We start from the raw sequence: 23,344 nt of genomic DNA, 5'->3' as shown, positions 1-23,344 counted from the left end.
AAATATGGTAGAATAAATCACTTTCAGGCATTAGTGTACTAGCTATATTCTCATACAGATGTTTAGACAAAAAATTCTTCATCTCATTCATGGGCCCTAATTCTGACACATATCCTAAAGCCATACCTGGTGGTAAAGGCTATAGTACTCTCTGCCTCTAAAGCCAAAAGTTTTCTGAAAAATAAAACTATGAGCAAACATTTAACTCTAGTCCACAAAGAACTGATGGGTATTATGCATGTAGAGCTGTAAAAGTAGAATTGGTCTTTATCAATTCCCATTTCTTCTCCTTCAACCCTCAGATTCTTCAGATCCACTTCTTATAGGTTAAAACATAAGTGTAATTGAACTTCAAATGCTATGTGCTCTATTTTAGAATCAGAACACGATACACTAAAGATCCAAAATACTGAAATCAAAATATCTCACATGAATATCTTATACTTTTGAAAGTTGCATGGCTGAATTTAAGAAGCAGTGAATTCTTTCAAAGATTATGGAATTTGCTCAATTGTTGGTAAAGAATTATCAATCAGAAACTGAATTAAAGAAAGTCTTTTGCTAAGTCTTGAATTCAAATTGAAAGTCATTAGTAGTAACTGAGAAACTTACTGCTGGGCCTATAATTCCAGCCCTAAATGAAAGACAGTATTATGAAGGAGTCTCTCCCTTTTCCTAAATTTAATCTTTTGATGTTCAGTCTATATATCAAAATATAGAATAAGATGAAACAAAAACATTGTGAGCTCATAAAAATTATTCCAAAAGGCAATTAATTCACCTAACTGACAACAGCAGGTTAGAAATGCTTTTTAAATATATTGTATCTGTAAAAACAAAACTATCAAAACTGCTCAAAGAAGAATCTTTACAGGCAGTGTTTACAGATATGTAAAATCTTCACACCTCTTTGGTATTTCTGACTTTTTAATATTTTATCATTTCTAGCAGTGGATATATTAAGAGAAGAAAAATATAAATAAAACAAAAAGATACAAAGGAATCTGGTTATTAACTTCATATAGTCTCAAACATTTCTGAATTCATTGCATGGCTAACTTAAAAGCTAGTTATATTTGTATTGTTAAAGAACTATATTTCACATTTACAAAAACCGCTTAACAATGCATGTCTTTAACCCAGAAATAATTAAGAATGTATTACATTCTTAGAGGCAGATATGACACTAATTCCATCCTCTGAAAATTGGTACTTAAGGGAAAAATAAAGCACATTTTAACTCTGCCTCTAAGAAAGTATATTTGATCCCCAGGTGATGAAGGAAAATTTTTCTTATAGAATACTATCAGCTAAAAAACTAGAAGGAATGATAGAATTAGAAATTCACCATTTTGCAGTCCCAAAAAGTAACTGATAAAGGATTATCAATAGATATTAAAATACTTAAGCGGGAGGTTGATAAAAAGGATATTCCACTGGCACCAAAGTATCCTACAGATTACTTGGGAACTATAAAAAGAAAAAAGTATCTTTAAAAAATAAACAGCTGGCTGTCACCACATTAACCAACTGATCAAACACAGTAAAACTAATAGAATCTGACATTATGTCTGATGCAAAAGACTATGATACAAAGAACACACCATCATCTGATATATCTGTCAAAATGTTGAATTAAAATCTAATTTAAGCCTTTAAAAACCAATTCCAGTTTACAGAAAATACAGTAATAGAGAAAAAAATTTAATGACGCTACAAAGAAACATTTGGAGAAATCCCAGAATACGGGACTTTTTGAAACTATGTGACCTCTTCAAAAAGTCAGTGTAATGTAAGAGAAGATAGTGGGGATGCTAACCATATGTAACCTTGACTGGATCCTGGCTCAGGGGGAAAAAATATCTAAAAATATGTTCCAGGGACAATGGGAAAAAATTCTAAATATGAACTTGGTATTTACATGATACTGGGAAATTACTGTTAATATTCTTAAATGTAATAATTTGGAGAATGTCTAATTCTTGGGAGATGCTTGAAGGTTTTAGAAGAGAGAATTCAAAATAAATGAGACTTATGTATAATAGCCCAGGGGAAACAAAACACATATATATTTACAGAGATAATGTATATATGGCACAATATTAAGAACTGTTTAATCTAGGTAGTGAGTTCATTATGCTATCTTAAATCTTTCTGTTTGTTTGGAATTTTCATTATAAAAAGTTGATGACAAGATAAAGATATTTATACCAGCACTGTTTATAATAGTACAACTAGAGAGAAATTCTATGTTCAGTAAGAGAAGATTGGACAAATAAGTTATAGCATGCACACATATATGCAGAATTATTCACCCATTAGAAATACTATTGGCTTTTGGATTAACAAAAAAACAAACTTAAAAAGGAGTCATAAAGCTATTTGCAGTATAGTTCCATCTTGGAAAACATTACCAGGCATGTATAATATATATTTATATAGAGAGGCTTTAGAGGAAAAATATACCAACATGTAAACAGTGGTTTTAATATACTGGCAGAATTAAGATTCTTTTTGCTTATCTGTAACTCTTAGCTGTTCTATAATGAGTATGTATTGCTTACAAAATTAACAATTGCCCCTCAAAAATTGCCTAGATACCAAGAATTTCAAAGCAATTCTTCATTCTATTTTTAGAGACCTAGAATGAGAGAAAAAATCAGATCCAATTAAAATACTAAGATGTTCATCACAGAATTTTTCCAACAGTAAAAAATTGAAAATGGTGTAACTGCTCAAAAATAAGGAAATAGCTAATAAAACTATTCTACATACAGAATAGCATTATAGCCATTAAAAACTGGATTCAAAAATGTTAATGACACAGGAAATGCACACAGAATGTAATTTTTTAAAAGGGAAATAACCATCACAGTAAAAAAACTGATTCTAACAAAGATCATCAATGGGTGCTACAAGTGAGGAGGACATATTTACATATTCTCACAGTAATTTCACATAATACAAGAGAATTACAAGAGAAAATTACTAATTATAAGAGGAAAATGTAGTTATGATACACCAAAGAAACTGGATAACACCTCACCCAAGTAATAAAAATTGACACCCTATGCGCCTCCAGATGTGACAACCCTGAAATGCACACAATATCTTTTTATCTCGTATTCCATCCAAAAATGCAAACCTATACTCCAGTAGTTCAGGAAAAACAGTGCATACAGAGTCACCAATATTAGTGTCCACATTTGCTTTCTATCTTCTAAGGAAGAAAAATGGAATGTTATTTGTATATCATACACAATACGTATAACTGCCATTATTGAGAGAAAAAAGAAAACAAATGTGGCAAAATGTTAAAGATAATCTGAGTGAAAGGTATCCAGGAGTCCTCTGTACACTCACACTATGAAATTATTTGTTAAGTATGAAATTATTTCAAAATAAAAAGTTAAAATACTGCACTCAATTTGGGTGGTAGTTGTATAGGCAAGTTCATTGTGATAATTCATGTAATTTGCAATAGATTTATTTAAAAAAATGAAGGCAAGATACAAAACTGTATTTAATACTTTACCATATCTATAAGAATAATGATTCTGATCTATTTGAAAATAAGTCAAAACTAGTTATATGAATGTCAGAAATTTTGAAATTTATTCAAGAGCAAACATAACCACAATTATCCTAATTTCTTTTGTATTTCTCCAGGACAGCATACATTACTTACAGTATTTAAGAAGAGTATTAGACCAACAGATATTACAACATAATTAATATCCTATCCTCCTCTATTGTTTCAAAAATAGTCATTATTCTATCTACAGAACATTAAATTTACAATAGAAAATTATAGTAAGAAGGGAATAGTAGTTTTTAAGATTTACAAAATCTCAGTATTTTTCTTGCAGTGTTCCATCATATTCACACTGTTAAACATATTAACAATCTGTTAACAAGTATAGAAAATCAGTGGCTTCTTCTTCTTTAGCAATAAGCATATAGAAATAGAAATAGGGATAAAAATAACTCATTCACATCAATAACAAACAATAAAACATTTAAGAATCAATTTAACAAGAAAGGGACAGGACCTGCCTGAAAAAATAAAAAATCAGAGTACGTGGGAATATATACCATGACAATGGTTAAGACAATGTGAGACAATTGTCAATTTTCTGATGAAATGCATACATAAACATAACGCTAACAGAATCAGAATCCTACCAAGGGCACCTCTGTGGTATGTGTGTTAAGATTATATGACTGAAAATAGCTAAGAAAAATATAAAAAAGAACTGTGTTTGCGTGCCTTATTATCCAAATATAAAGTTTCTGAAATCAAAATAGTATTAGCATAGGACTAGACAGACAGACAGATGGAATAAATAATACAGAAACTGGTTCCATTATAATATGCAAACACAGTTCCACTATATGAGAATATAATATATGGCAAAGGTAGTCATTCAGTAAGACAGATTATTTAATATACAGTTCTAGCACAACTGGCCATTTGACAGAAAATAAAATTAGTACTCCCAACCTTATATAAAAAATTTAACCACTTAGATGTAATAAAACACTTTTTTTTTAAATTAAGATTTTGAAAAATATCTAAGAGACTGTTAGGAACCCAGAAGTATAAAATATGACACATTTAAATTTTTTAAACTTCTGAAGGGCAGAAGAACAAGGCCAACAATTAAAAGACAGTCAAAATCACTAGCCGTCTGGGACTCTTTAACTAAAGTTATTAATATATTCTTTGATTCAGCAATCTTTCCTGGAAAACTGTCACATAATATATATGAATGTATATTTTTAGAGAGAGATGTTTACTGCAGAATGGTTTATGATAAAAAATATTGCAGACAAAGTGAATGCTCTTCAATTAGAATATGGTGGAATAAAACATGGCATATTCACAGTATATATTATGAAGTTATTCAAAAAAATAACAAAGCTATTCTGATTGATTTGGAGGGACTTCAAAAAGCTAGTCCTTAGTGAAAAAAAGCAAGGTGGAGGAAAGTGTGCCTATGATTCCATTTTTATAAAACAATGATCAAAACACTCCCCTTACATAAAAAGACATAAATGTATACATATATGAGCACAGAAAAATATGGAAGGCTACCTGCTAGGTGGTTACATGGGTCTGGAAGGAAGGGAAGGAAAAAGGAACAAACAAAAATTGAAAAGATTATACTTAAAAAAAATAGTGTGAGCTCATCTGTACTATGAAAGTGTATGAAATTAATGTAAAATTACATGTCTGTGACATTTTTTAAATAGATGCTTTAAGATAGGGATAGTGATTGATGAATTCAAACCCAGAGAAAAGATGCCCATGCCAAAAACTTCCAAAACTTTACAGACTTATTCCCTGAGTACTGGGAATGAGGGAGAGGGTGAAAATACAACATCACGCTCTTTTCAGAGTTTAAAGAAAAACAGTGTCATCTTTACAGGTCAATGAAACAACGCTACAGTAGAAGCTTTCTTAACCAACTACTGCAACCACTGGATTAACCAAGGCTCTTGACTCCTATAAAACATACTGACCAATGCCCATTGTGTTCTGAATATTAGTGCCTGACAGGTTTGTATTCTGAATAATAACAGCAGCTAACACTTATTTAATGCTTATCATGTATCTGTTACTCTTCTAAGAGCTTTACATATTTTTGGGGAGGGAGGTTGTGGGCTAATTTTTTTTTTGATATTGTTAATGTACAATTACTTGAACATTATGGTTACCAGACTCCCCCTATTATCAAATCTCCCCCACATACCCCATTACAGTCACTGTCCATTTATATATATTATTATTCCTCACCACAATCCTATGAAGTGCCCATTTTATGGATAAGGAAATGAAAGCACAGACATGATAAATTACTTGCCCAAGTCACAAAGCTAATAAGTGTTAGAGCTGGGACTTAAATGCAGCAACTTGGTCTTGGCTTCCATACTCTTAATTAGTCCACATTATGCTACTATGAGTGTCTGCTGACCAGCCAAACTGTTTATTTCCAGAACACTTTCAAGAATCAGTCAATTTATTCCCAAACCTGTGTAAGTCATCTGTACTTGTTACTATAGTTATATGATTTAGTTATATATGAGATAAAAAGAACTATTTCTATGAAACTAAACTGACTACTCAGAGGTCTCAGTAAGGCAAGTCATCAAAAATCCTTCTGTCAAATTAAGTGCAGATAAGAATTGCAAATGATTTCAGAAAAAAATGTAGATATAGGTAGGCAGCAGCCACCAAATTACTTAGTTCTTGCTCTTCACAGAAACTCCAGATGGAACAGACTTATAGACAATGCATTGAGAATACAGCTTTATGGGGAAAAAAGTGAAGTCCACTGAAAATTTATGCTCAAATATCAAGAATGATGACAAATAATGTTTTTAAGTTAACTTTTTTATCAATCAACATTTTTTTGTGTGATTCTCACTTTAACATAGTTTTTTGACATGGTCCCAATCATTTTGGATAAGAGGACTTCTATTGTATTTTCTCTGCAACAAATTCATATGCTTCTATTAAGGTGGTGGAGCAAAATTCTGAGAAAAATCAAATCTGCATTATTGCTAAGCTGCACCTTTTAAAAGTCAAACTGGAAGTTACTATGATCCTTACCCATCTTGTGTGGGTGGGTACTCGCATTCTTGTCCTTTGGGAAATACACCATTAGGATACAGGTCACATATTGGAACTGAGGGAGGGTCTGTTTGAACTTTTGCTGTAAGATACAAATAAAGAATTAACTTCTGTATCTAAAAATATAATTAGGCAGTTATTATTAGTTTTTCTCAGTTCCTACTGTTTGTTATATGTCCTGATTTTAAGGAACCTCCTTGCTACCACATTACAGTTAAAAACAACAGTTATCTCACCATGCTGGCCACCTCCTCTCTGATCTACTGCTGCTTGGGAATACAAATACTTAACTCTTGAAAGCTCCATTATATATTATTTGAACAGGATACGCCTTGACAGAAAGTATACTTCTAATGTTTTTGTTTTCATTTACTATACTGGAAATGGAATGGCATACAGAGGCTGGCTTTCACAAATAAAAATCAAAGAAGTAACAAGAAAATAAGAAATGCTACAGCCATGAAGTAAAAATATAAAGCTATCATATGTCAATAAAATAAGTAAAAAACTGATTTCCAAGGTATATTAGGTATAAAAGATAAAAGAGTATACATACCCAGCACTTTAAGACATTTGGCAGTCATATACAAATTTCCAGATACTTGAAAAATTATAGTACTTCTAGCATGTTTTAGGGACACTTTGCAAACACTACTCTAAAAAACACCAGCATTCCACGATGCTTTTAAAACATATCTAGAGATTTTTATTCTAAAAAATATTTTTTAAATACATAAGAACTAGTTACATAATTCTATTATGTGAAGAGCTGCCTTTTAGTAACAAATGCTGTATTCAAGGAATGCCAAGAAGTTGCATGTGAGTTAATTTATGCAGTAGTAAATTACCTTTAATGTATATCTGTAGCATTTACTATTGAATTGAAGTATGTGGTTTCCTTCAGATTACAACTTGGTCTTATTGACTTCTGTGTTAAATTATACCACATATTTTGTTCTTTTTATTATGCAATGGGGAAAAAAAGGATGCATATAAATAAAAATAGGGCCATTTCTTGAGCCATGGAATTTTTTTCAGTTCCCTCCTCAGTCTGAACATTCAACATCTCATGAGAACCAACTATTTTTCTCTCTTTACATAGTGTTCTAAGGGCAAGTAAACTTGAGAAACAATACTGTTTTAGGTTCCTAAGGGGGAACACTAGAATTTAAAATTCTTAAATATCTTTAAAAGAAAAAAAGATCTAAATTAGAGGTCATCTAATTTAGCTTCACACTCAAATCTAGGAATCTCCTGTCTGACATCCCTGATGGACAGCACTGAGCTCCTGACAGGGGGGGCAATCACTGTATCTTAAGCTAAATTCCATTCATTTTGGGAGATTTGTTAACTGTTAGAAAGCTCTCCATATGCTAATCTGTCTCCTTGTTACTTTCATCTATTAGCTCTAGCTTTATTCTTTGCAATTAAAAAAATTTACTTTACATTTCTGATCCCTTCATCTTTATGATAAGAGCCACTGAAAGGGATATGGTTCTTAATACTTTCACCCATGTTAGTCAATCTTGAATTTGTCAATGTTCCTTTTAAGATGGTACTAAAATTTATTTATATTAATAGCCAAAATAAGGTACTTACTATATACCACTTATTATACACTGATTCTAAAAATCCTACAGCTATTGAAAAGTTAAGACTCCTTCATTCAGAGGCTTAAAGATGGCAGTGAGAGGTGAGACAGAGACCTCCTCCCAAAACCACATATAACATGAAAATACAGCAAAAACATCTAAAATTGAAAAAGCAACAGGGAAGGCTGCAGAAGACTGCCGACACCTGGGGAACACAGCAGACCTCAAGGAAAAGGGTAAAGTACCAAAGCCGTGATCCAAAGAACCCAAACCCTTCCCCCACCCCAGCTCACCGGAGGAGGGAAGAGAAGCAGACCAGGTGGGGGGTGGAGGCCTAGGACTGCTGAACACCCAGCCCTGGAGATCTGCTCTGGAAGCACGAACCTACATTACATGGTGCTCTGGAGATTAGTGGGCTTACAAAGCTAAGAAAGGCAGAATACTTGGAGAGACTTGAGATTTCAACTGCTTGTGGAAAACACATATCCACAAGCAGCTGCTCTGGGACAAAAGAAAGGTGGGCAGTTTGAGAGACTTCCAAACTGGGAGAGTGCTGCTAAAGGGGCAAGGATTATACAGAGCTTGCGGCCAAAGAGAAAGGACAGGTGGAAAAAACTGTCCAGGTGCACTCTGCCCAGCAGGTTGGGAACTTTCAGAGCTTCAAGCGCTCCATCCCCCTGGCTGGCTACACAGCCAGGAGGACCACAACGCAATATGCAGCCTGCTGCGCCTTTCTCCTGGCCAGCACCAGCTTGCAAACTGGCTACCCCCACTATAGAGACAGGCCAGCCAGAGGGTGGCCCCGCCTACAACAGCTACAACACACAGCATAGAGGCTTCTTCCTGCACACTTGGCCCACTGGCCCCAGCAGTGGACGCACGCAATGCAGACAGGAAGCAGAAAAGAGCTCTTTCCTCCCGACAGGCACTAGTGTGGCTCGCCTGCGACCCCTGCCATCACTCCAGGGGCTGAGTAGCTCCAGAGAGTAGAGCTTCTGGGCATTAGAGGGCACCACCTACAAATATGAATTGTCAAAGGAACCTGGTTCAAACCAAAATCCCACAAACACCAAAAAGAGTACCAAGTGAAACTGAATTCATCAATCTTACTGAAAGAGATTTCAAAATAAAAATCATAAGCATGCTCACAGAGTTACAAAAAATATTGAAGGACTCAGGGAGGAATTCAAGGAGATACAAACGTTGAAGAAATCATATCTGAAATGAAACATACAATGGAGGGATTTAAAAGCATATCAGATGAACTAGAGGAGGTGGTAAATGAAATACAAACTAGAGAACAGGAATACAAAGAAGCTGAAGTATGGAGATAAAAAAGGATCTCTAGGAATGAAAGAATATTGAGAGAACTATGTTAACCAATCCCAAAGGAACAATATTCATACTATAGGGGTACTAGAAGAAGAGGAGAGAGAAAAAGGGATAGGAAGTGTCTTTAAGGAGGTAATTGCTGAAAACTTCCCCAATCTGTGGAAGGAGATAGTCTCTCAGGCCATGGAGGTGGATGGATCTCCCAATACAAGGGATCCAAGGAAGACCACACCAAGAAATATAATAATTAAAATGGCAAAGATCAAGGATAAGGGCAGACATTTAAAAGCAGCCAGAGAGAGAAAAAAGATCACATACAAAGGAAAACCCATCAGACTATCATCAGACTTCTCAGCAGAAACCTTACAGGCCAGAAGGGAGTGGCATGATATATTTAATGCAATGAAGCAGAAGGATCTCGAACCAAGAATACTCTACCTGGCAACATTTTCATTTAAATTTGAAGGAGGGATTAAATGATTTCCAGATAAGCAAAAGCTGAGGGAACTTATGTCTCACAAATCATCTCTGTACTGTATTTTGGAGGGACTACCATAGATGGAAGTATTCTTAAGGCTAAATAGCTATCACCAGAGGAAATAGAGCCACAGTAAAGAAAGCAGAAAAATTAATTAGTAAGCAAATATAAAATCAAATAAACTATCTCCAAAGTCAGTCAAGGGATAGACAAAGAGTACAGAATATGAAACCCAATATATAAAGAGTGGAGGAAGAAAAAGGAAGAGAAAAAAAAAAAAGGAATCTTTAGATTGTGTTTGTAATAGCATACCAAGTGAGTTAAATTAGACTGTTAGACAGTAAAGAAGTTACCCTTGAACCTTTGGTAACTCTAGAGTCTGCAATGGCAGTAAATACAAACCTATTGATAATCACCCTAAATGTAAATGGTCTGATGTACCAATCACAAGACACAGAGTCACTGAATGGATAAAAAAACAAGACCTGTCTATATGCTGTCTATAAGAGACTCACTTCAAATCCAAAGACATACACAGACTAAAAGTGAAGGGATGGAAAAAGATATTTCATGCAATAGGGGGAAAAAAGCAGGAGTTACAGTACTTGTATCAGACAAAACAGACTTCAAAACAAAGAAAAGTAACAAGAGACAAAGAAGGACATTATATAATGATAAAGGGGTCAGTCCAACAAGAGGATATAACCATTATAAATATCTATGCACCCAACACAGGAGCACCTACATATGTGAAACAAATACTAACAGAATTATAGGGGGAAACAGAATGCAATGCATTCATTTTAGGAGTCTTCAACATGCCACTTACTCCAAAGGACATATCAACCAGACAGAAAATAAGTAAGGAGACAGAGGCACTGAACAACATATTAGAACAGATGGACCTAACGGACAACTACAGAACACTCCATACAAAGGCAACAGGATACACATTCTTCTCAAGTGCACACTGAACATTTTCAAGAATACATCATATAATAGGCCACAAAAAGAGCCTCAGTAAATTAAAAAAGACTGAAATTCTACCAACCAGCTTCTCAGACCACAAAGGTATGAAACAAGAAATAAATTACAGAAAGAAAACGAAAAGGCCCACAAACACATGGATGCTTAATAACGTGCTCCTAAATAATCAATGGATCAATAACCAAATAAACACAGAGATCAAGCAATATATGGAGACAAATGACAACAAGAACTCAACACCACAAAATCTGTGGGATGCAGTGAAGTCTATGCTAAGAGGATAGTATATCGCAATACAGGCTTACCGCAGGAAAGACAAGCAATCCCATATGACTAGTCTAATCTCACAATTAATGAAACTAAAAATGGAGAAAAAATGAGGCCCAAAGTCCATAGAAGGAGGGATGTAATAAAGATTAGAGCAGAAATAAATAAAATTGAGAAGAATAAAACAACAGAAAGAATCATTGAAAACAGGAGCTGTTTCTTTGAGAAAATACAATAGATAAACCCATAGCCAGACTTTTCAAGAAAAAGAGAGTCTACACACATAAACAGAAGCAGAAATGAGAAAGGAAAAATCACTATGGACACCACAAAAATACAAAGAATTATTGAGAAATGCTATGAAAAACTATATGCTAACAAACTGGATAATCTAGAAGAAATGGAAAACTTTCTAGAAAAATACAATCTTTCAAGGCTGACCCAGGAAGAAACAGAAAATCTGAACAGACCAATGGACTTTCTAGAAAAATACAACCTTCCAAGGCTAAACCAGGAAGAAACAGAAAATCTGAACAGACCAATTACCAGCAATGAAACTGAATTGATAATAATAATTAAAAAACTACCTAAGAACAAAACTCCTGTACCAGATGGCTTCACCTCTGAATTTTATCAAATATTTAGTGAAGACCTAATACTGATCCTCATTTAAGTTTTCCAAAAGGTAGAAGAGGAGGGAATACTTACAAAATCATTCTCTGAGGCCAGCACTACTCTAATATCAAAACCAAAGACACCACAAAGAAAAAAAAATTACAGACCAATATCCTTGATGAACAGAGATGCAAAAATACTCAACAAAATATTAGCAAATTGAATTAAAAAATAAAAAGATCATCCATCATGATCAAGTAGGATTTATTCCAGAGATGCACGGATGGTACAATATTCGAAAATCCATCAACATCATCCACCACTTCAACAAAAAGGACAAAAACCACATGATCATCTCTATAGATGCTGAAAAAGCATTTGACAAAATTCAACATCCATTCATGATAAAAACTCTCAACAAAATGGGTATAGAGGGCAAGTACCTCAACATAATAAAGTCCACATAAAACAAACCTACAGTCAACATCATACTTAACAGTGAGAAGCTGAAAGCTTTTCCTTGAAAATCTGAAACAAGACAAAGATGCCCACTCTCCCCACTTTTATTCAACATAGTTCTGGAGGTTCTAACCATGGCAATCAGACAACACAAAGAAATAAAAGGCATCCAGATTGGTAAAGAAGTTAAACTGTCACTGTTAGCAGATGACATGATATTGTACATAAAAAACCCTAAAGAATACACCTGAAAACTACTAGAACTAATAACTGAATTCAACAAAGTTGCAGGATACAAAATCTATACAGAGAAATCTGTTGCATTCCTATATACTAACGATGAAGTAGCAGAAATAGAAATCAGGAAAACAATTCCATTCACAACTGCATCAAAAAGAATAAAATACTTAGGAATAAACCTAACAAAGGAAGTGAAAGACCTATACCCTGAAAATTACAAGACACATATGAGAGAAATTAAAGAAGATACCAATAAATGGAAATACATCCTGAGCTCATGGACAGGAAGACTTAATATTGTCAAAATAGCTATCCTGCCCAAAGCAATCTACAGATTCAATTCAACCCTATCAAAATACCAATGGCATTCTTCAACAAACTAGAGCAAATAGTTCTAAAATTCATACAGAACCACAAAAGACCCCAAATAGCCAATGCAATCCTGAAAAGGAAGAATAAAGCTGGGGGGGGATTATGCTCCCCAACTTCAAGTTCAACTACAAAGCCACAATAATCGAGACAATTTGGTACTGGCACAAGGACAGACCCATAGATAAATGGAACAGTATAGAGAGCCCAGATATAAACCCAAGCATATATGGTCAATTAATATACTATAGGAGCCATAGATATACAATGGGGAAATGACAGCCTCTTAAGCAACTGGTCTTGGCAAAACTGGACAGCTACATGTAAGAGAATGAAACTGGATTATTGTCTAACCCCATATACAAAAGTAAACTCAATGTGGATCAAAGACCTGAATGTTAAGTCATGAAACCATAAAACTCTTAAGACAACGTAGGTAAAAATCTCTTGAATATAAATATAAGCAACTTTTCCTGAACACATCTCCTCAGGCAAGGAAAACAAAAGCAAAAATTAACAAAAGAGACTACATTAAACTAAAAAGCTTCTACAGCAAAGGACACCATCAGTAGAACAAAAAGCATCCTACAGTATGGGAGAATATATTCATAAATGACATATCTGACAAGGGGTTAACATCCAAAATATATCAACAACTCACATGCCTCAACACCCAAAAAGCAAATAATCCTATTAAAAAATGGGCAGAGGATATGAACAGACAGTTCTCCAAAGAAGAAATTCAGATGGCCAACAGACACATGAAAAGATGCTCCGTATCACTAATCATCAGGGAAATGTAAATTAAAACCATAAGGAGATATCGCCTCACACCAGTAAGGATGGCCAACATCTAAAAGACTAGGAACAACAAACGCTGGCAAAGATATGGAGAAAGGGGAGCCCTCCTACACTGCTGGTGGGAATGTAAACTAGTTCAACCATTATAGAAAGCAGTATAGGTTTCTCAAAAAACTAAAAATAGAAATACCATTTGACCCAGGAATTCCACTCCCAGGAATTTACCCAAAGAAAGCAAGATCTCAGATTCAAAAAGACATATGCATCCCTGTTTATCGCAGCAGTATTTACAATAGCCAAGATATGGAAGCAACCTAAGTGTCCATCAGTAGATGAACAGATAAAGAAGACGTGGTACATATACACAATGGAATACTATTTAGCCAGGAGAAAACAAATCCTACAATTTGCAACAACATGGATGGAGTTGTTATGCTCAGTGAAGTAAGCCAGGCGGAGAAAGACAAGTACCAAATGATTTCTGTCATTTGTGGAGTATAACAATGAAGCAAAACTGAAGGAACAAAACAGCAGTAGACTCACAGACTTTTAAGAAGGGACTAGAGTTTACCAAAGGGGAGGGGTGGGGAATGATGTGTGGGGATGGAGGGAGAAGGGGATTGAGGGGTATTATGATTGGTACACATGGTGTGAGGGGGTCACAGGGAAAACAGTGTAGCACAGAGAAGACAGAGTGATTCTGTGGCATCTTATTACACTAACGGACAGTGATTTCAATGGGGTATGGGGGGGACTTGATAATATGGGTGAATGTAGTAACCTTCATGCAAAACCTTCACAAGAGTGTATATCATGATACCTTAATAAAAAAAAAAAAAGACACCTTGGTTTCCATTGACTAGCACTCAAACATCCCTAGGATCCTATCATTCTATACTAACTTTATATGTGTCTATTAAATTTCAGCTTAATGTTAGCCTGTTGTCTCAGTTTTCCTTATCTTTTGAAATCTTGATTTTTGTCAAAGTATCATCTCATCACCCTCAGCTTTATTGCATCTACAAATCAAATAAAGATGTCCTTTTATATCATTACAAATTATTAAGACAAGATAAAGGATTCACAAAGATCATTAGGGAAAAATATAAAGAATTTATTATCAAAATATCAGAGTTGAAGCCTAGCCTTTACCACTTATTAGCTGTAACTTGGACAAATGGCTTAAGGTGTCAAGCCTCAGTTTCCTGATTTACAAAATGAAGAACCAGAGGAAATTTTGAATAATCTTTTATATTATAATGTACTATGTCCAAGTTATTATCCAAAACTATGAATAGTTATAATCTGTAGAAGTTACAAGTAACTATCATTTATATGATATATATATATATATACACACACATACACACTATATGATATATATATCTCACATTATATGTAAAAAGGAGGGCAGTGCACTGCCCATGATTATACTATTTGGCTTAGTGGAGCAGTGATTCACAATAGCTTACAAGGATATCTAAAATATACAAACAAGAGACATTCAAAGTAAATTAAGAGAGGAAAAATCAAAACACAGAAATAAAACCTGAAAAAAGGCCAACACAAAGTACCATTATTTTTTATACTAACATCAGATAAGAGTTGTCTCTTAAGAATACTCATGAAGAAATACAATGAAAGTAAATTCAATAACATCCTCAAAGGGGGCATATTAAAGCCTGATGGCATTATACTAGAACATCTGTCAGTGGAAGAATTCTACCAAGGATAAATACAAAGCAGCCTCTTAACTACCTATCCACCTTTGTTAGGGAGCAATTTTAGCATATTTGGAGAAATAGATGTTATCTCAAGCCATGCCTCATAGGCACACATTTAACAATTTTTGAATGGAATGGCATATGACATCATAATCCCTGTAAGATTTCTGGAATGCTAGTAACCTGTATTCACTGAATAGACTATGCTTGGGGCAAAACTGACACTATGAACAGAAGAATCTAACAGGGATAGATGCCTGAATAGAAAGAAGGCTATCCCATCTCCTCTTGCAGACACATCAGGGGAACGATTAGCTAAGTATTTCTCAATACTTAATTTTGGACTTGAATATTGGAAGGCAAGCCCCCTATATTCTGATTCATAAAATTTCAGCCTGAAAGGTTTTAAAGTATAACCAGATATTCAATGGTCCCAAACAGCACAGAGGGCATCCAAGATTAGAACTTACTCTGATTCTCAACCCAACCTTTATTCCCCAATACCATACAGTCTGCCTAATAGTTTCAGGTTCCTGAAGATATTTGGTTATGCTGTTTTTAAAAACAAAACAAAAACAGGATATTTTTAATGAATTTGAAATACTGCAGTATAAATGCTATTAATAAAATTTCACCGTATGTACACATTTAAAATAATGGGACTCATTAAATATTCATCAAGAATCTCATAATTTCAAGGGTGGCAAGTGAACTGCAAACTATGTTTATTCTATTATCACTTGGTGGCTCACTTTAATCATCCCTGACACAATCACTATTTGAATTATTCAAGTTTTAAATTATAAAGTTTTTAGGAATTCATCTCTAACTTGCAGTAAACTGCAACCAACTTATATCTCTTAGCTGAATAACAGCTAGAGAAAATACCCACAACTGTTAAACCAAAGTACTTGCAAAATAGTTATGACTTTCACTGAACTCTACTTCTATTAAGCCTAAATTTATTTTCCTGAGCTGTACCAGGATTTTAAGCAACTTCACAGCTACTCTCAAACCTGCTGCTAATAACCACTTCTAATCTGTCAAGTGAGATCAACTAAAACACTAACGTCCTCTCTTCTTCTTCTTCTTTTTCTTCTTCTTTCCAGTTGCTCCATCTCCATCACCATCTCCATCTAAGAAAAAACAATTTCAAGGACATATTCATTTAAATCTCCCAAGCAGAGGCACAAGCATGCACAAGTGGACAAATACACATACACAAAATGCATCTTAAATAGCACATGACAAAGTTGATCCAATGCTCTTAGAAAAGCTTTGTATATTGCTAGCTTTAGGTATCAGAATTTGACTTGTATAATCAAAAGCGCTAGTCAACTTGAATAACTTATTCTAAAAAAAGAATTTCTAAATGAAGTATTTTAATTTAAAAAATATATTAAATAACATTCTTTTTTTAAAGCTAGGAAAAATAGTGTTAGTTTAATACCAACAATTAGTGACTGTGACTTCATCTAAAATAACACTAGTTACAATTTACACATCCTTTTCAATTAAACACCAGTATTTACAACCTCATGTGATCGATCCTCAAAGCAACCCTATGAGGTAATAAGGAATGTTTAAGGGGCATGCCCAAGATAATCTCAACTGATAAATGGCAGTATTGGAGCAAGAATATGTCACCTGATTCCTAGTCCAGTGAGGGTTATTAGAGGTCTCATATTTTAAAATATATTTTCCTCAATAGTTGTTGTTAAAGAAAAAGAATTGCGCTTCTTGGTCAAATTGTACGCAAAAAGCAGAGGGCATATATACTTTTCCTAGGTTCATAGTTCTCAGATTCTCAAAAGAACATGATACCCAAAAATGGTAGTTAAGAACTATTTAAAAAAATATTTGGCAAAGGGTACCCAAAATAGCCATGCTTTTCCGGTCAGTTTTTTTTAGCAATCTTCTGTGAAGCCCATGCCCATACCCTTGAACTCTGAAAAAAGATAAATACTATTAAGGCCAAGATTAAATGAATAATTACTTAGAACATTCTATATAAAGGTACCAAAAATAGACCTATGTGTCTAAATTTCTAAAAAGTGATCCTCTTTAAATTTCAACAATCATTTCTGAAGTTTATCTACCTACAAATCACAATGCTATGAAATAGGGATGAAGAGGACGCTATCCCAGACAATTAAAAGTTGACAGTTTAATAGTATGGTCACTAAACAGTATTCTTTTAAATGTTTCACACAGTGGCAGTAACTCTTGGCTAGTGTCAATAAATTTAGATAGTGAAATCCACATTAAACCCAGTAAATCCACACTAATCCCTTAAAACAAAGTCAAATGACTACTTACATTTTTGGGTCAAAGCACTTGCTTCTTACCACCGGAGTGCTAAGCAGGAGCCACAAAAGCAATTCTTTCACCATGCTACCTACTATATTCTTCTATTATAATTATCACACAAAATTGCAATCATTCTTTTTTTCAAAATGATTAGGGGTTTACACTGACCCCTGCTCATCCATGAGCTCCTTAAGGATTAGACACCATTTCTTAAACATATTGCCAAGCATATGATAAATATTCAGTTTATTCAATAAATAAATACTTTTAATTTTTTTATCTTGTTTATATTTATTTCTATCTAAATAAGAAACAGGAAACAGCAGGTTAGCCAAGAGGGGAGGTAACATGATAAAGCATTTTGCTGGATTGAGTGATAGGAAACTGCCAATATTTGACAATTTCTGACTTACAAAATTGCCATTTCTTATGGCAGAACACGGTGGAAACATAAATATTACTGACTTACTCATTATTGCTTTCTAGATTCAAAAGCCAAACAAAAATAACATTAGAAATTTTTGGAATATACAACTTTCAAATTTCTCATAATTGTCACATACTCTAATTCACATATTCTGCATTGCAATGTTAAAACAACCTTCTTCATTCATTCAACTGTTTTCTGAGCTCTTAAGTTGCAGACAACAGGGACAGAATGTAGACAGAATAGTTTTCACTCTGGAAGAACTTCAATGTCTAGCATACTGCTACATACACTAAATTCAACCAAAAAAACAAATGCTCCAAGATGTATAATCAGTTTTAAATACATGCTAAAAATCCTTCCAGCTTTGTGACCCTGAGCAAGTTATTTAGCCTCTCTATACCATGGTTTCTTCATTTTTAAAATGGGATAACACAAAGCTCCTCCTTTGATAATCATCTTTCTAAGGCGACTTTATCCAATGACCAAGGTCTATACTCAGTACAGGATAATAGCTACCATTTATTGAACTCTTGTGCCTGAATGGTGGTAAAGTCAGGATCTGAATATTAAAATGTATATGCTTAGAGTTCCACCCATCATACTATGCTGCAATTTATGTGTTTACATGTCTTTCACAGCATCCTAAGATACAGAGACTATTCATATTTATTTCTGTAATAGCACTGTGCTCAGTATTTGTTGAATGATAACTGGACATCTATATGCAAAAAGAAAAGGAACCTCAATCCTTACTTTGCACTATATATAAGTTAATTCTAAATGGACCATAGACCTAAACATAATGAGCTAAAAATATATAAAACTTGAAAATGAGAGAAAATCTTCACGACCTTGAAGACAGCAATTATTTAACTTTTTGGATAGCACATAAGAAGTATAATCCATAAGGAAAAAAACAGATTAACTGGACTTCATCAAAATTAAAATCTTTTCTACTGAAAACAATACTAGCAAGGGAGAAAATTTGTAAAACATGTATCTGATGAAGAACTTATATCAAGGAATATGTAAGACAAAAAAAAAATAACCCAATTGAAAAATGGACAAAAATATGAACAAATATTTCACTAAAGATGAAAGGCAAAAATATGAAAAGATGTTCAACATCACAAATCATCAGGGAAATGAAAATTAAAACCACAATGACATACTACTACAAACATATTAAAAAAGCTAAAATTAAAAGACAATGTTTAATTAAATTAAATGTAAAGTAACAATACCAAGTGCATATGAGGAAAGAAAAGACCTGGAATGATCAACCACTGCTAACAGGAATGAAAAATGGTAGATCCACTTTGCAAAAAGTTTGATAATTTCTTATGAGGTTGAACATATGCTTACCACATAACCAGCAACCCTACTCCTAGGTATTTACCTAGGAGAAATGAAAACATGACTACACAAAGACCTGTATAAAATTTTCACAGTAACTTTATTCATAATAGATAAAGACTGGAAATAACCCAAATATTTATCAACTAGTAAACTGATAAGCAAATTTGGAATACTACTCATCAATGAAAAGTAATGAACCACTAATATATACAGAACTAGATAATTCAAAAGTATTGTGCTAAGTAAACAAGCAAGACATACACACACAAAAAACCATACTGCAATAATTTCATTTATATGATATTACAGGAAAAAACTATAGGAACAGAAAACATATCAGTGGTTGGCTGTTGTCAGACCGTAGCAAGAGAACTGACTACCAAGGAGCACAGGAGAACTTTTTTGTGCAGATGGAAATGGTCTATATCTTGTATGTGTAGTGGTTACACAATTGCATACACTTGTCAAAACTCACTGAATTATATACACTTAGGGTCATTGCAGAGAAAGGCTAACACCAAATGCAGACTGGACTTTTCACGATTATGATGAGTCAAGGTAGGTTCATTAATTGTAACAAATGTACCACTTCAGCAGGGGACACTGATAGTTGGAGAGGCTATGGAGGCTATGCATGCATGGTGGTAGAGAGCTCTGTACCTTCTGCTCAACTTTGCTGTGAACCTAAAACTGCTCTATTTTTTTAAATGGTGACTATTATCCTAGCCGAATTACACCTTAATAAGCCTGACTTAAAGTTTTACTGAATTACCTCTAGCATACTGCCTAATGCTCAAAGGATTAACTTTTCACACCAGTACCCCAGAATTTCAAATTAAACACATCTAAAATTAAACTCAATTCCTTCTTCTTGGCCTGCAAACCCCCTCCTCCAATCTCAACCAGCTCTCCCCTTCCTACTTCAGCGTTTTGGTCAACATCAACAACATTCTGTCACCTAAGTTCAAACCCCTGGTCTACGAATGCCTCTGCTTCCTTCCCCCCAGATGGAAAGTCTCTTAGCTACCACATCACTGTTCCACTGGACTCTTTCTTTCCATTCTCACTTATGCCCACCAATTTACAGTCATTACCATATGCCTGGGCTATTGTTAAACGGCCTCCAAAATCTCTGCACCTTTCCTGTATGTTTCCTCTTTTCTAAAATCCTGCATATGTGAAGATTAAATTAAATTATTTTTTCATTAATGTTCCTCTTTTAAAAATATTCAAAGGCTCCCTCAATCAGTCATATGATAGGAGTTTGCTCTGTTCACTGCACTTTGAACAGTTTCTCAGCATTGTCCCCCCAAAATGGTTTCCTCTGTTTGGTCTTATTCAAGTCCCACACTTTCAGTCTTCCTTCAACACTCAACCCACAATTCCACCTCCAAATTTCAATGACCTTTATTGCAGGTACCAGTTCATATTTTTACCTCTATATTTTCTCTCCACACCATCATTTCCCTTTAGAACAAAAATTCTGAAATACTAGTTTTCCATCCCTCAAAAAACTAACAACACAGTAGTACTGACTGATCCTGATTATCATAATGATTAGGAAAATGATTAACTCAAACTGAGGTCAACTACTGACATTCCTAAAATCTTTAATACATAGATTTCCATCTGACATGCAAAATTTTTCCCTTCAATGTCAAAAGATTCATACAACCCCGTTAAGGTCAATGAATCAAAGAATACCTTTCCAGATAAGCACTGTGATATTTTACGCATAATGAACTTACAGCAACCTATTATACAATCTTGAATTTATTTACAAACCTCTTTCCTGTTAAGAACTCATAGTATGTTCATAATTTGAAGCATAAACCAAGGTAGAATGGACAAGAAGTCTGATTAAAGAAGAGGAAAAGTTAACTATTCCCTTGAATGTCGGTATTTTTTTCACCAAACTTTGACTGTTAGCTCCTTGAAGGCAAAGAACATATCTTTCAACTACTCTGCATTATCCTAACAAAATAATTAAAGTACACCAGCTATTTGTTGCTAAGGGTTGGAAGGCGTAAGTCCAGGCTAGCAGTGCTTGAAGGAGGATAGCAAGTCACAGCAGTAGATAACTGGGAATGGGAAAGCCCTATTCTCCCCTTCTGCCAAAAGAGGCTGTGGAATAATAATAGTTCTCTTACCTAATCATTTCCTCCACTGTCTTCTGACAGCAGTAATTCCTAGAATTCCAAGAGCTGCTGTCTTTAAAGAAATCTTATAGTACCAAAATATCACAAGGAACTAGGGTCAGAGAATTTATAATACAGTTTAGAAGCACTCCACTATGCTCCTTTAAGAGAGAGCTTTGAGAATACGGAGAGTAAAAGGAAAAGACTTGGAATCAGGTGCTGACTATTCTACATATACTAGCTATGATACATTGAGCAAATCATACAACTATAATCTCTTGAGAAGGGCACATATGTTGCTTGGTTTTGCAAGGGTAAAATGAGAATGCATGTGAAAGTACACTTGGATAGTGCCAAGTACATATTAGTTGTTCAATAAATGTTAAGCAGTTCTTCAATTTTATCTTAGTAATACATACCCACTACTTGGTCTTTTATGAAGTATATTTTTAAAAGTTGAGATCTGTGTTATTTGACCTACCCCTGAATATGCACAACTTTTTAGAGCTGCTAATAAATACTTTTCCCTTTTTATCTTTGACATTGAAGATTTAACATTGATTAATTAAAATGGTAGAAAATTATAGACTATATGGATAAATAGGTTTTGTTAAAAGAACATCACATTTTCTTGCTTTTCTACACACAAAGATGAAACCATTTACCTTCATCATCATCATCCCGTTCTTTCTCTTCCAATGCTTGTCTTTCAAATTGTCTTGATACCTCATCAACTGAGGCTCCTGATTCTTTATCAGGTTCCTGTTGCCCTGCTGATCAAATACAATGATATAAATCAAATCTAATAAAGATACTTTTCCACTAGAATATGTCCTAAGGATCCTGGAGAACACATACAAGTTCTTTCCTGATAAATGTTCAAAAAACAAAAACAGAAACATTATTATGAACATAACAGAATTTATGTGATAGAGAAAAAAACTTCCACATCTTAAGAAGTGTTGTCCATTCAACAAAATATCCATTACACAATCTCTCTGCCAGTATCTAAAGGATAAAGCAAAGTGTGAGTTGGTCTCTACTTTTCAGTAGTTTAACTTTTTAAAGTATTTAACAATTAGATTACAATTCTACTTCATTAACCAAACAGGTACTTTAAATAGGCAATAAATGCTGAATGCCTTAGTAGGAAGAGAATTTCTGTGGGACATTGGGGGCTTCATGAAGAAAAAAGTCAAGTTGGGCTGAGTAAAATAAAAATAAACAGGAAAACATATTTCTTTACTAAAAAGCAAAATCTTGAACAGCTAAAGACAAGATCAGACTCCCTCCTCTGGAAATGATTACACTCTATCTATAGGAGCAATATGTGTGTGTAGAAAGATAGTATTACCAAGTAGCACATAATGAAGTGCCTAGAGAAATCATATTGAGAGATACAAGTCAGTGGGCTGAACAACTTAGAAGATAAACTGAAGAGTATGGATTTAATCTGAAAGCCAGAAACAGCTACCAGACTGTGTCCTGGTATTAAATTTTGCTCTGGAAGTGTCCCAGCACTTACAACTCTCCATCTTCAATTCCCATCTAACCAAAATTTCAGAAAGGTATACATTAGCTCCAACCTCTCTCAACTCCACCTTCA

General features: G+C 34.2%; 1 protein-coding gene across 2 annotated transcripts in view; it reads right to left on the bottom strand.

Annotated features, from left to right (window-relative positions):
* Window positions 1-23,344, bottom strand: part of METAP2 (methionyl aminopeptidase 2) — a 33,343-nt gene that overhangs the window by 8,863 nt on the left and 1,136 nt on the right. The window contains exons 2-4 of one of the 2 annotated variants that reach the window (XM_017671079.3): window positions 22,404-22,508; window positions 16,572-16,637; window positions 6,617-6,719 (exon numbers count right to left, since the gene is read on the bottom strand). In XM_017671079.3, coding sequence (XP_017526568.1) covers window positions 6,617-6,719; window positions 16,572-16,637; window positions 22,404-22,508 — 274 coding nt within the window. Of the gene's footprint in view, window positions 1-6,616; window positions 6,720-16,571; window positions 16,638-22,403; window positions 22,512-23,344 lie in introns of both variants that reach the window. The other variant, XM_017671073.3, reaches the window with a different exon arrangement.

The sequence above is a fragment of the Manis javanica genome, chromosome 10, assembly GCF_040802235.1.
Source record: "Manis javanica isolate MJ-LG chromosome 10, MJ_LKY, whole genome shotgun sequence".
NCBI lineage: Eukaryota > Metazoa > Chordata > Mammalia > Pholidota > Manidae > Manis > Manis javanica.
Note: the sequence above shows the minus strand (reverse complement) of the source record. Positions and strands in the feature narration are given on the sequence as shown.